General features: G+C 35.1%; 1 protein-coding gene across 3 annotated transcripts in view; it reads right to left on the bottom strand.

The window, feature by feature from the left end:
- The window catches only part of LOC150090333 (DNA-binding protein P3A2-like), a 333226-nt gene that overhangs the window by 132155 nt on the left and 186656 nt on the right, over positions 1–14415 (bottom strand). For all 3 annotated transcript variants that reach the window (XM_090389805.1, XM_090389803.1, XM_090389804.1), the window contains 3 exons: positions 13407–13521; positions 4998–5124; positions 1800–1949 (listed from right to left, as the gene is read on the bottom strand). In XM_090389805.1, the coding sequence (XP_090245931.1) occupies positions 1800–1949; positions 4998–5124; positions 13407–13521 (392 nt within the window). The remainder of the gene's footprint in view (positions 1–1799; positions 1950–4997; positions 5125–13406; positions 13522–14415) is intronic.

A 14415-nucleotide genomic window follows, 5' to 3' on the forward strand; every position in this document is an offset into this window, starting at 1 on the left:
TAGTCCGGTCGGCAGAAGAAGACTACTATAGAGAATTATACAAGGAGTGAGGGAATGATACCAGCAGTGGGGAACGTGGATTGCAAAGTAGCAACACATACCCGATATTCTTCCTGATGAGGTAGAACATGCATTGAAGAAAATGAAGAATCGGAAAGCCCCGGGGGAAGATGAAGTTACTGTAGAGTTGTTAAAATTGGGAAGAAGAGACATAACACAAAAACTGGCAAGGCTCTTCACAAAGTGCATTAGAAAAAGTGTGACGCCTAAGCAGTGGAATAATGCAATCGTAGTTTTGCTGCATAAGAAAGGAGATAAATTGGAAATTATAGACTAATTAGCTTGTTATCCCACATCTACAAGTTGTTCACAAAGGTCATTACTAACAGATTAGAAAGAATACTTGATGAGAATCAACCGAAAGAGCAAGCTGGCTTTAGGACAGGATTCTCAACTATGGATCACCTTCACGTAATATCAGAGCTAATGGAGAAAGCATATGAATATAAAACACCATTATGCCTGGCATTTGTGGATTATGAAAAGGCATTTGACTCCATACAGCATAAGGCAATGTTTCGGGCACTGGAAAGACAAGGCATAGATACCCCATATATTATGATTTTGAAGAAAATATATGAGAGTGCTACCTCCTTTATTAGACTAGACAAAGACAGTAACAAATTTAAAATCGAGAAAGGAGTTTGACAAGGAGGCACAATATCTCCGAAGCTGTTTACTGCTGCCCTTGAGGAAGCTTTCAGAAGATTAGACTGGTCGCAGAAAGGAGTCAATGTGAATAGAGAGTACCTAAACCATTTACGATTTGCAGATGATATTGTGGTTATAAGCCACGATCCCAAAGAATTAGAGGAAAATCTTAATCAGTTATGCACAGTTAGTAAGGATTTTGGACTAAGGATGAATATGGTGAAAACAAAAGTAATGATGAACAAGTATGCCACAGAAAGGGAAATAATGATTGAAGGAGCAGTAATTGAAAAGGTGGAGTCATATACTTATCTGGGACAAGTTATTAGCTGTAATAATGATAAATGGCTGGAAGTCAAGAGAAGAATAAATTTCGGATGGATAGCATTCAGGAAATATAGTCACATACTGAAAAGCAATATCCCAGTTTGTCTGAAACGTAAAATAATGAATCAATGTATACTCCCCACCATGACTTATGGAAGTGAAACTTGGGCACTCACCAAAAGAATGGAAGAGAAGCTGAGAACTACACAGCGAAGAATGGAACGAATTATATTGGGAATCAGACTGTTAGATAAGAAGAGAAACACATGGATTAGGCAGCAAACTCAAGTAAAGGACATTCTTATCAAAACTAAAGAACTAAAATGGTCTTGGGCAGGACACATAGCTCGAAGACATGATGACAGATGGACTAAGAAAATAACAGAATGGTACCCAAGAGGAGCTAGAAGAAAACCTGGAAGACAAAGGCAGAGATGGATAGATGAAATTCATGAGTTTTTGGGTAGTAAATGGATGGCCAGTGCTCAAAACAGAAGGAACTGGAAAGTTGCTGGAGAGGCCTTCATCCTGCAGTGGATTGAAAATGGCTGATGATGATGAACACAACTGACTAAAAATATTTTACCTGTGCAAGTGGTTACTATGCATATTTAAATACTGGGTTTCTGGTAGCAGTAACAAAAACAATCTTACATTCAAATGTAATTAGATTTCATTTCGTCAAAGATGATTTTTTTTGTTATTATTTCACTGGTGAACATAACATAAGCTAATCTTTCCATATATGCTATTAAATTTACCTGTGTCATTTTCTCAACAGGTGTAGGAATGCCATCTATGACCAAAGGAGGTAGTTCGTGAAGGGTGGGATCATCATGTGTCTGTGGTGGTGCTTGCTGTGCTAGAGCTGATTCAAGTTCTTGTATTATTACATGTTTACAACTTCTTACCTGCAAAATGCACTATACCTTAAGACAAACAAGACAAGAGAGAGAGATAATGAACTAATTATAAAATTACTAATAGTAAAGATATAATATTATTTTACTAATGCTGCTAATTGTTGATATTCCATGATATGGAACAATTATTATTCCATAATAATTTCTTAAACAAATTAGACAATTAAATTCAGACAATTTCTTAGAAACTGTAATTATCTGTTAAAGGGAATTTTGATATAATATATAACATATTTAACGAACTCTGCACAGTTTATCACAAAAGCAATGTTCAATAAGAAGCTTTTTTTTTTTTTGGTTTACAAGGAATCTGACATTAAAACGATTTATATGATATAATGATGGAAGGTGGGAGGATACCAGGTTAAAAAAAAAATTAATTATAGCCCTCTTTGTAGGTCTTCTTCAGTGGTTAAACAGTTATAATTAAATTAAAGACATTCTTTAGATTACATTACTATTTACAATATTTAGAGATATATGTAGATCACAAAATATGAGAAAAAAAGGAGAAGAATAGTATTTAACTAATAAAAATATAAATTTAATTCATTACGTGTAAGATCACTAATGTTAATAAACTTTCATTATAGAGTTACAGATTTCAATTGAGAACTAGATGTTTCACCAAGGTTTAAAAATGGCACCAGGCCATTTTTTAGTAAACTCGTTTAAGTTAAACACGAGGAAGGCAGCTGGGATGGATGGGATCTATCCAGTTATATTAAAGGAGGCAGCAAAGGAAGTAAGCAGTCCATTAGCCATGATTATGAGGGCATCCTTGGGCTCAGGGAGGTCCCCATGGACTGGAGATGTGCAAATGTTTCCCCAATTCACAAAGGCAGATCGAAAGGTGACACAAGCAATTACAAACCTGTTAGTTTAACTTCTGTTCTGGGGAAAATAATGGAGTCACTGGTTAAAGAAGCACTGCACGATCATTTAGACAAGTCTGCAGTTATAGTACAAACACAGAATGGGTTTGTTAAGAGGAAGCCTTGTCTGACCAATTTGATTGGCTACTATGATTTTTTTTTTTTTTTTTTTGGTAGTTGTTGGCGCATAGGCTTCTGTGGCCATAATGCACCTCCCAAGGTTTTTGCAGTACTTTGATCCAAGCCCGAGGCGGGAATCGAACCCGCGACCTTTGGGTTGCCAGGCAGGCACTTTACCCACCCGGGTAGCCCGGTCGGCGCTACTATGATGTGGTCACAAAGGAACTGAATGCAAAAAATAATTTTGATATCATATACTTGGATTTCAGGAAAGCTTTTGATACAATTGCACATGGAAGACTACTGTACAAGTTGGAACAGTATGGCATTAACAGCAAGTTGCTACAATGAATAAAAGGATGGTTGAGTGGGAGAAGACAGAGAGTGGTTATCAATGGACACTGCTCTTCATGGACTAATGTTATTAGTGGAGTTCTGCAGGGGTCCATATTGGGCCCATTGTTGTTTTCTGTATTTATCAATGATATTGATGAAAGTAGATCAGGGTTAATGTCCAAGTTTGCAGACAATGTGAAGGTTGATAGGGTTGTTAATACACACAGTAAGGACAGTATGCTGCTGCAACAGGATCTAGAAAATTTGAGCAGATGGGCTGAGTGGTGATAACTGAAGTTTAACATTGAAAAATGCAAAGTACTATATATGGGCAGCAGCAACACCAGAGTAACATACCAACTGTGCAGCACTACACTCAGGTTAATGAAGAATGAAAAAGACCTGGAGGTAATTGTGCAGTCAGATATGAAGTTTTCTGAGCGATGCAGACAGGCTGCAAGAGTAGCTCATGGGGTCTTGTCAATGATATATAGAAATTTTGTTAGCAGATATAAGGAGGTGATTATCCCCTTGTATAAGGCAATGGTCAGTCCACACCTTGAGTACTGCATACAAGTCTGGAGGCCTCATTTTAGGAACGATGTTGAGCTAATAGAATGAGTACAGAGAAGGACAACAAGATTAGTGAGTGGAAGAAACTGATGTTGTTACAAAGGTAGGCTTAACTTCTGAAAATTGCAGCATCTGGATACCAGGCACATACGAGGTAATATGATTGAGGTGTATAAGGCCTTGAATGGTTTATGCAAATTCAATGCTTATGGAATTCTTCCTCTTGCTCAGATTCTGCACCTGAGGGGACATAAATTCAAATTGAGGAAAGACGGTTATAGAATAGATTTGCAGAAATTTGCCTTTAGGTGGTTGATTGCTGGAACAAAACTTCCATCCACTGTTGTGGAAGTTGACAGCTTAAATAAATTCAAGGCTGAAATAGAGAAACATTTGGAGCAAATAGGTGGGTGAAACAGGAAGGGTTTTTTATTTTTTTTTTTTTTTTGGCTGATGCTAAATAAGCTTTCTTTCTTGCATCATATGCCTCTACCAATGCTAATACTAGGCTGAATTTACTGAAAAGTTTATAAATTTAATGTTTACAGATTGTTAAAAAAATAAATAAATAAAATAACAGAGAAATATTACTTAGCTCACTTAAATATTTGGACAGTTTTTATCAGTTTCTGAATGCTTCTTTCTCTATGACTGGAGAAAGATGCCAGAATACTATGAAATAGAAATTAAATTTTTGCATGAAGTTCTATACTGAAGAATGTTTTACATCCTAATTTAAATTGGAATATGTCAAACTTATATATTTCTAGTGTGATCAGTGAAGCTCATGGTCATGTGATTATTAAGTTTACATTATTATGATAATCGTCGCAATGCACAAGAGTCTATGAAAAAACTTTCTATTCCACCACCTAGCAGAAGTGTCAAACACATGCTATCATCAATTAATTCACACCTGATGGAATTAATGCAATAGAGGGTTCAACATGAATGCTGCAAGTATACTCTTTTTTTTTTTTCCATTTACAGCAACTGTTAACTAATTGCCAATCAATTCTTTCTTGAAAGAATCAAATTAATCACATTATTAGACATTCAAAAATATACAAAAAAAGTTATTTCAGAATATACCAAAAATTTATGTATGTTTTGAAATAACTTATTCACTTACCACATTTTCAAGGGGATGTGCGCCAAAGACTTTGAAATTATTCTGAGGTTTTCCTGGGGTAACAATTAACACTACACCTTGTTGCCCTACCCGTGTTGTATATTCATCTATAGTTGCTTTTAGCTTCCTAAAATTATAAATATGCTTATTCAAAACATATAAATTAATTTTTTGATAATATTACAACAGTAGTACTACTCTAATTCATGTCAATTCCAAATTTCCAAGTCTAATTTCTGGTCAACTAGCAGAAATTACTTATTTCCATTAACAAAACATGATTAACATATTTTCACGTTATTTATTTACTAACTTAATAACATATCTACATATGTATACTTGGCACAATTATTTGTCTACATCATTCATCAATCTAATGAAATAAACTACCACTCAACCCTTAAGCAACTGCTCATCAAAGTTGTGAGTAGGCACACTGAGCTGTGCCAGAGCCCAATTTCTAAATTGCTTGTCACAGCTCCATTTTTGAATAGTTTCATTAATTTTTAGGACACTGTGAATGCTATACTGAATATCAAAATACAGTACTACCTTCATAATTTTATTAGTTATTTTAAAAAATAATTTTTGCAACCAAATGGTTGAATTGGATCATTTTCATAATGGAACATTTTATAGTGTAGTTACCAATAAAGAACTTTCATTGATCCTTTTCCTAGTTAATAAGAGTACATTTATTATAAAAATAAAATATCACACTCATAATACTAGCAGTTATGTATTGTTTTTTAACTTTATTTACATAACCGGTTGTAACAGAGCACTCATACTGGAATTTTTAAAAATTTAATCATGGCTACCAATATACAAATTTCACAATTTGATTTCTAGTAGCCAATAACATTATTCACTCTAAAAATTAAATATCACATTCCTACTGTTAGCAGTTATTTTTTAAAAAACAATTTGCAAACCTAAATGGAAGTTTCACATCAACACTTTGAAGTGCTATAGCGGGGCTAGAATTAGGCATGTTTTCAATTCTTTTAATAAATTTGAAAATGAATTTTTAATTATAATTAATAAAAATTAAATTAATTTTTTTAAAATTTAATCATGACTACCAATATACAATTGGTTTCCAGTAGCCAATAACATAATTCATTATAATATTAAATATTGCATTCAATACTATCAGTAGTTATTTAAAAAAAAGAAAGAAAAAAATCTGCAAACCAAAGAGATGTTTTACATCAACACTGAATTGAAATAGCATCTTGTTTTGTTTTTTTTTTTTTTGTTTTTTTTTTTTTGAGAAATAATACTGCTATTACACTACTATTAGCACTATACAAACTTTATGAAAATGAAATATCATATTCCTTTTATTACATTATTTTATTAATTAATACAGGGATATATTTAAATACAAAAAATAGGATTGTACACTGTTATTCGCAGATGATCAAGTAATTATTCAAGATAGTGAAATTTACAGAGTAGTATTTAAATTAAACCAAATAACAGAAGAATATAAAGTTAAAATATCAACAATGAAAACTAAAACAATGGCTTTTAAGGGGAAAAATACGGTGAGAAGAACAAAAATAGTTATAGACAATAAAATATTAGAACAAGTAAAACATTTTAAATATCTAGGATGTGATATAACATATGATGTTGATGAAGAGGTGAACCAGAAATTGGCAAAATTTCAAAATATATGTGGAACAATAAAAATAACTCTGGCTAAGAAAACAAGGAAAGAAACACAATTGAAATTTTACAAAGTAATGGCAATACCAACACTTCTTTATGGTTCTGAAACATGGATACCGAAACAAAGAGACATTAATAGAATACAAGCTGCAGAAATTAAATTTTTAAGATATATTAAAGGATGTACAAACTTAGATAAAATACCAAACGTAAATATTAGAAAGGAATTAAAGATTTAACCAATTAATGAAAAAATTAGAGAATATAGACAAAGATGGAAAGAACATGTAGAAAGAATGGAAGATAATAGATTCCCTAAATTAGCTTACACATATAGAAAGGAAAAAGAGACAGAGGAAGACCGAAGAAAAGATGGGTAGACCTCTTTGAGATCGGAACAAGCGGATCACCTAATCTGTGAAGAAAGACAAGACATTTTATTAATTTAAATTTATTATTTTTTCATTTTTGATATTACTCTTATTTATTATTATTCTCAGACACACAATAGGTAACAAAAAAAAAAAAAAAAGAGGCAAAATTATGACACTTTTGGGGAGCACCTCATTATTACAAAACATGAAAATTTAGGTCCCTTAAACTTTGTATTTACAAGATAATTTAGCTCCCTGTTAGAATTTCATAAACTACTGGCATCTGCTTCCCTAAAGGATTCCTTATGTGTGTATGTGTTGGACAAATATGATTCATCCCCTTCCTTTTAGTTTTCACAAGCAAAGAAGTCTTTGCTGTTTTTCTTTTCATCCTTTGCAAAAAATTTTCATAATTTGCCTTAGCTTGCTTAACCTCCTGTGTGACTTGATTACAGGCTAGTTTGTATCTACCATAAGCTTCTGTATCACCTGATAATTTATATGCATCCCATGCAAAGCCTATCCAAGATTAATTCCTTGGATGTTTCCCATTTAGAATTTGCTGTTGGTAACGTCATCAGTTGATCCCACTGTATATAATTTAAAAACTGAGACCACTGCAGACAACGTTATGAAAGCAAAAACCCTTCCCTTTACCCCTGATGGTAGTTACATCTTTAAGTAAATTCCACATCAGTACACTATGATCACTGCCACCTAGTGGTTCCTTTATCTGCAAATTCTTAATGCATGAATAATTGCTGCTGATAATCAGGTCAAGAGTATTACTTTCCCTGGCTACCTCTTGAACATACTCCTGTAGAAAACAATCATCCAATAAATCCACAGAAGTCTTGCTAGTGTACAAGTGATCAACTTACAAATTCCAGTCAATATCTGGGAAGTTAAAATCGCCCATTATAAGAAATTCTGATTTAGTGGGCCACTCTATTTCTCTGTACAACTGTTTATTGTACTCAGAGTCATTCCTCTATACAATCATACATTTCTTTGTACAATTGTTCAGTGCATTCGTCAGTCATTAGGCCTATAATACACTTCTCTTATTTTTGCTTTCCTAGTGCTTATGTCACACCAAACTGACTCAACATTGCACTTCCTTAGAATTTATGTTTCTTAACTAACAACATAACCCCTCCTCCCTTCCTATCCTTTCTGTACACTTTGTACTACCCAAACTCAAATTCTGCATTTCTTATAACTGTGTGACACCGCATCTCTGATATCTCAACAGTATCCACCTTTGTTGTCTTGACAATCACTTCAAATTCATCAAATTTATTTACTATGCTCCTAGCATTGGTATACATGCACCTGTTCTAACTCTTAGTTACCTTAACACAGCCCATATATTTACTTGTTCCATGATGACTCCCAGCAGTCCTTGAAATCCCCAGTACCTTGCTTTCTAGGCTGCTGCCATTCTATTAGAAGCAGTGCAAGAATCAATTTCACCTAGTGATGTGGATGGGATTTATCCAGTTATATTAAAGGAGGCGGCAAAGCAACTAAGCAACCCCGTAGCCATAATTATGAGAGCATCCTTGGACTCAGGGGAGATTCCCACGGACTGGAGATGTGCAAATGTTTCCCCAATTCACAAAGGGATCGAAGGGTGACATGAGTAATTACAGACCAGTCGTTTAACTTCTGTTCCGGGTAAAATAATGGAGTCACTGGTTAAAGTGCATTGCAGGATCATCTAGACAAGACTACAGCAATAATTCAGACACAGCATGGGTTTGTTAAGCGAAAGTCTTGTCTGACAAATCTGATTGGTTATTATGATGTGGTTACAAAGGTACAGGATGCAAAAAATAATTCTGATATCATATATTTGGATTTCAGGAAAGCTTTTGACACTGTTGCGTATGGAAGACTATTGTACAAATTAGAGCAGAATGGTATTAAGGGTAAGTTGCTACAATGGATAAAAGGATGGTTAAGTGGGAGAAGACAAGAGGGTGGTAATCAATGGGTGCTGCTCTTCGTGGACTAATGTTATTAGTGGAGTCCCACAGGGTTCGGTGTTGGGTCCACTGCTGTTTTGTATATTTATCAATGATATTGATGAAAGTATATCAGGTTTATTGTCGAAGTTTGGAGATGATACAAAGGTTGGTAGGGTTGTTAATGACAGTAATGGCAGTGTGCTACTGCAACAGGATCTAGGTAATTTGGGCAGATGGGCTAAGAAGTGGCAACTGAAGTTTAACTTTGACAAATGCAAAGTACTGTATATGGGTAGAAGTAACCCGAGAGAAAAGTACCAACTATGTGGTACTACAATTAAGGTGGTAGAAAATGAAAAAGACTTGGGAGTAATTGTGCAGTCAGATATGAAGTTTTCTGAGCAATGCAGACAGGCTGCCAGGGCAGGTCATGGGGTTTTGTCAATGATATATAGGAATTTTGCTAGCAGGGAAAAGGAGGTGATTGTCCCTCTGTATAAGGCAATGGTCAGGCCAAGCCTTGAATACTGCGTACAGGTCTGGAGGCCTCATTTTAGGAAGGATGTCGATTTGCTTGAGCGTATACAGAGAAGGGCAACAAGATTGGTGAGGGGAATGAAAGGATCCTCTTACCAAGAGAGGCTTAAGTTCTGCAAATTACAGTGGCTGGAGACCAGGCACCTGCACGGTGATCTGATTGAGGTGTGTAAGGCCTTGAATGGATTGAGCACGCTGAATCCTGATGGGATCCTTCCACTTGTTCAGATTACGAACCTAAGGGGGCATAAATTCAAATTAAGAAAAGACAGATGTAGAATAGATGTGCGGAAATTTGCCTTTAGCCAGTGGGTGGTTAATTGCTGGAACAAACTTCCATCTGTCGTTGTGGAGGTTGATAGGTTGAATAAATTTAAGGAGGAACTGGACAGGCATTTGGAGGGAATGGTGTGATTTTTTTTTTTGGCTGATGCTGCATAAGCTCATACACTTGCTTTCTTGCATCACATGCCACTACTACTACTACCTTAGCCTGTGGCTACTGTTAATCTTTTAGTTTATGAATCCCCCAAAGCTAGCAGTTTTTTGACCCACCGAACACTGCCTCGAGATAGCATCAGCAAATATTCGCATACCCTTTCTATTTAAGTGTACCCCATCCCTGTAGAAGCAGTCTCTTCTGTTAACAAGCACAAACCACACTGAGAAAAATTCTAGCCCATGAACCTCGCACAATCTCTTCAGGATCGAACTAACTGATAAGGCTTTCATCATACACTCCCCTCCTATCATGTCTGGGCAGAATTGCAGACACTTTAAAATTTAACCATAACGCAAGACTTTTTTCAGCATTTACCTGTACTTGTTATGTAAATCTGCAGATCTTCTACTCTTAACATCATTAATGCCAATGTGTACAACAAATATCACCTTTTGTGCCCTTAAAAGATGATACAAGTATATGTTAAAAGAAAAAAATTTTCACTAGATGGATGGAGTACATGACAGCCTGAGGCTTAACCAACCAAGACACCCTGAACCGCACTTTATGGTGGAAAAAAATTCCTACCAAGAAATTACTTGTAGGCTGAGGAAACCCATTGTAAATAGAAACACTCCTCTTGAAGAAGTAAAAAATTAACATTTGGTCACAAATTATTATTGTAAAATTTATATTTTTGGCCAAACTAAATATGAAATTAATTAAAATTAGTAAAACTGTTGTTGAGACAATAGAAATGGGTATGCACAAGCCATTCATTTCATTTGGCCATGTATCATTGCAAAGCTCCTGATGAGTAGCAGAGAGATGGCCATGTGCATGAATGAACCTTTCTCTTCTTTTCTTTTTTTCTTCTTTCTTTTTCTATTTTTCTTTTTTCCTTCATTTTCTTTTCTTTTCCATTTTTTGTGAATTCTAGGTAGTTTAGTTTTAAGTGTCTAGATTAGTATATATTTAGCATTAGTGATTAAGTCTTTTACCTAGGCATATAACATTGCCACACAAAAACTGCTAGTCAGCGTCATTAGGCTAAAAATGCCTGAAATGCAACCATCTGCTCCACAAAATTGGATCCAAAATAAATTATATAGGATCCAATACAAAGTTATAAAGTCAAATTGGGTGTATAATGTATATCGTTAACTGTAACAATAGCATTAATGCCACATATCAATAACACATTCCTAACAATCCATAACAAATAAGAATTTCTTTGTAATAATAAAAAATATACACACACATACGTGTGTGTGTGTGTGTGTGTGTGTGTGTGTGTGTGTGTGTGTGTGTGTGTGTGTGTGTGTGTGTGTGTGTGTGTGTGTGTGTGTGTGTGTGTGTCAATAAAAAACAAGTAAAAAAAATAAACATACAAACAAAACTTGTCACAAAAACATAACACAGTCTGTCCCTGTAATAAAACACCTGTTTTATTATAGGATAAACCTGTGTTGGTTTAATACATACAATTTACAGACACCTTTGCTGCCATTGTACCAATTTACAGAAGGTCTTTGCTGCCATTATGCAAAATCTTTAAAAAAAAAAATGATTTTGAATTGTGGTATGGTTTGATTGAACAGACCAAATAAGTATTGAAAAAAATGTAAACTGAAAAAAGAAATTAAACAGGAATAAAGAAAAATGTCAATGTGCACCCAGTTTTTTGTATGGCCAGCTTCTCACATACCAAATACCACTTAATTGTGGTGTTCAGTCAGGAAATAGCATATTCAGCCAACAATGACAGTCAGCTGGTTATAAAATTAAAAGTTTTTATTTATGAAATGGCTTTATTTCTCTCTCTTTGTAATGGGCTCAATGCTTTTTTTTTTTAATAGACAATTTGTAAGGACTGGATATACGAGGGTGGTTCAATAAAGAATCGCCCTGACCTAGCTGCAGAGGTGCTAGCCTGTTGATTATTGGCACAGGTTTTAGTCCTCTACATAGCCACCGTGCAGATTTACACATTTTTTCCATTGATGGATGAGGCTACATATACCATTTTTGTAGAAGTGGTGAGATTGGTCTTTGAACCATGACTCTGTTGCAGAAATGAGTGTCTCGTCATCAGGGAAGTGGGTCCCCCGAAGAAATGATTTGAGGGAAGGAAACAAGAAGAAGTAAGATAGTGCAAGATTGGGTGAGTAGGCTGGATGGGGCAGTATTTCAAATCCACAATGGCAGCTTGTGTTGTTGCAATTTAAGACGTGTGAACTGAAGTGGCAGTGTCTTGAAGCATCCTCACACCTTTGGACAGCATGCCACGCTTACATGTTTTGATTTTCTCCCGTAATTTTGTGAGTAAGTTGACATAATAGGCACCTGTAATTGTTCTACCTTTTGGCAGGTAATCAGTCATTATTAGGCCTTTCTCATCCCAAAACACTGTCAGCAAGACTTTTCCTGCTGATGCTTGGACTCTTGCCTTCTTGGGGGGTGGGGAACCATGATGTCCCCATTCCATGGACTGCTTTTTACTTTCAGGGTCGAAATGGTGTATCCAACTGTCATCCTGAGTGATTAGACAAGAGAAAAAGCCTTCCCCATTTTTTGGCACAGGGTAACAACTCTTGTGATTTCTGTTGTCGATCAGCCTTCTGGAAACCAGTCAATAATCGGGGAATCCATCTTGCACTCAATTTCCGTAAATGGAGTTGTCATGAAGGACTGTTTCAACACAGCCCACGCTAATCTTCACCTCCTGAGACAATTCACGCACAAATATCTGGTGATCTTCCATGATTAATGACTCCACTTTTTTGATTGTGCTGTCATCAATGGCTGAATGGGGACGATCTGGAATGGGCTCAGATTCTACCGATGTCCGACCACACCTAAACTGTGTATGTCAGTGCTTCACAATGCCATAGGATGGGGCTTCATCCTTATATACAGCAGTCATCTCCTTGTGGATTTCTTTAGGAGATTTCCCCTTCAAGAACAGATATCGGATTACAGCTCTGGCTTCGACTTTGTACATGATGCTACTTCATCACACGTTCAGCTCTGTAAGCGAAAAACAAATTAATACACAGGGCTGAAATTTTACACCTTTAGTACAGAGATATGTATGATGCTACACACAAAACATCATGACTCTGCGATATGTGGAAGTAGGTGAGGGCGATTCTTTATTGAACCACCCTCGTATCTAGGTCAAAAATAAGTTACTAGTGAAAATCATGTTTTTAGAAAAAAAATAATAAGATAAACACTGATAATGCATATGGACAAATGACTATACATTTAATGAATTTTAAAACACACTGTAACGAAACAAAATATATTTTGGCAATTACATTGCTATCAAATTCCAAAGGTCAATTTCTAAAAATTGAAAATAAAAAATAAGTTGTTTAATAAATTAAGCATTCTCTACCTAAGTAACCTAGTTTGTTGTCTTTTTCTTATTGATGGATTTGTCTCAAATGAATGAGGCCGCTTTCTTTTCTTTCCTGTTGCTATAGCAGCAGCAGCAGCAACCCCTACTGGACCTGCATAAAAAGTAAAGAAAATAACATAGCATAAATTCATATTGTATTATTAACAACTATGTGGCTTCTCTTGAAATTTACCAGATATTAATAACTGTTAACAAATCTTTACTAGCATCAAGATATTATATACTTAAACAAATAACTTTGGACAACAGTACTTTTCCAACAGCTTTACACAACTAAAAATTCAAGATGAATTTTGGGTGATTTTACCCTCATCATGGGTGATTTTACTCTGAAGTTCAAAGGATGAATATTGGCTTTCCAATCAGAAACTTCTATAGTGAAACTGCTTAGAGGGTTTTAATGACACTGAATAGGCTCATTTATCTTGTTTGAGCTATACTGTGCAGGTTTGTTAAGCTCTCACAGTATTTCTGGGAAACATGATTCTCTTTCTTGATCCTATTTAGCATAGACACTAAGATTCTGCCATTCTATTTGGTTTGGAAAGTATCAGTGGACAACTCCACATCTATTAGAATTATTTTAGATGAAAGTAGTTTTTCTATGATGATATTATTTTTATAGAGTTGGATCTTTGATGCTATGTTATTCAATTGTGTTCAAGTAAAAATGTAAATTGTGCTTTCTGTAAACTTTATAACTAATCATGAAATCTCTAATTTCAACCATGATAAGTAAAGACTCCACTAATCTCTGTTCTGGGATTTCCCAATTGATCCTAAGTACTGATTTTAGGATTATTATTAAATAGATTTATGTAGACTGGTCACTCACACAGTAGCAGAACTTTTCTGTATTTACTGGATAATTGTTTTCTATACCAGCATGTTAAAAAGACAACAAGAGAAAGCAATACTCTTGATCTAATTACCAGCAGTGGCTCTTCATGTATTAAGAATCGCCATATAAAAGACCCACTAGGTG

This window comes from Mastigoproctus giganteus, chromosome 2, assembly GCF_048544385.1.
Source record: "Mastigoproctus giganteus isolate SK-2022 chromosome 2, ASM4854438v1, whole genome shotgun sequence".
Taxonomy (NCBI): Eukaryota; Metazoa; Arthropoda; class Arachnida; order Uropygi; family Thelyphonidae; genus Mastigoproctus; species Mastigoproctus giganteus.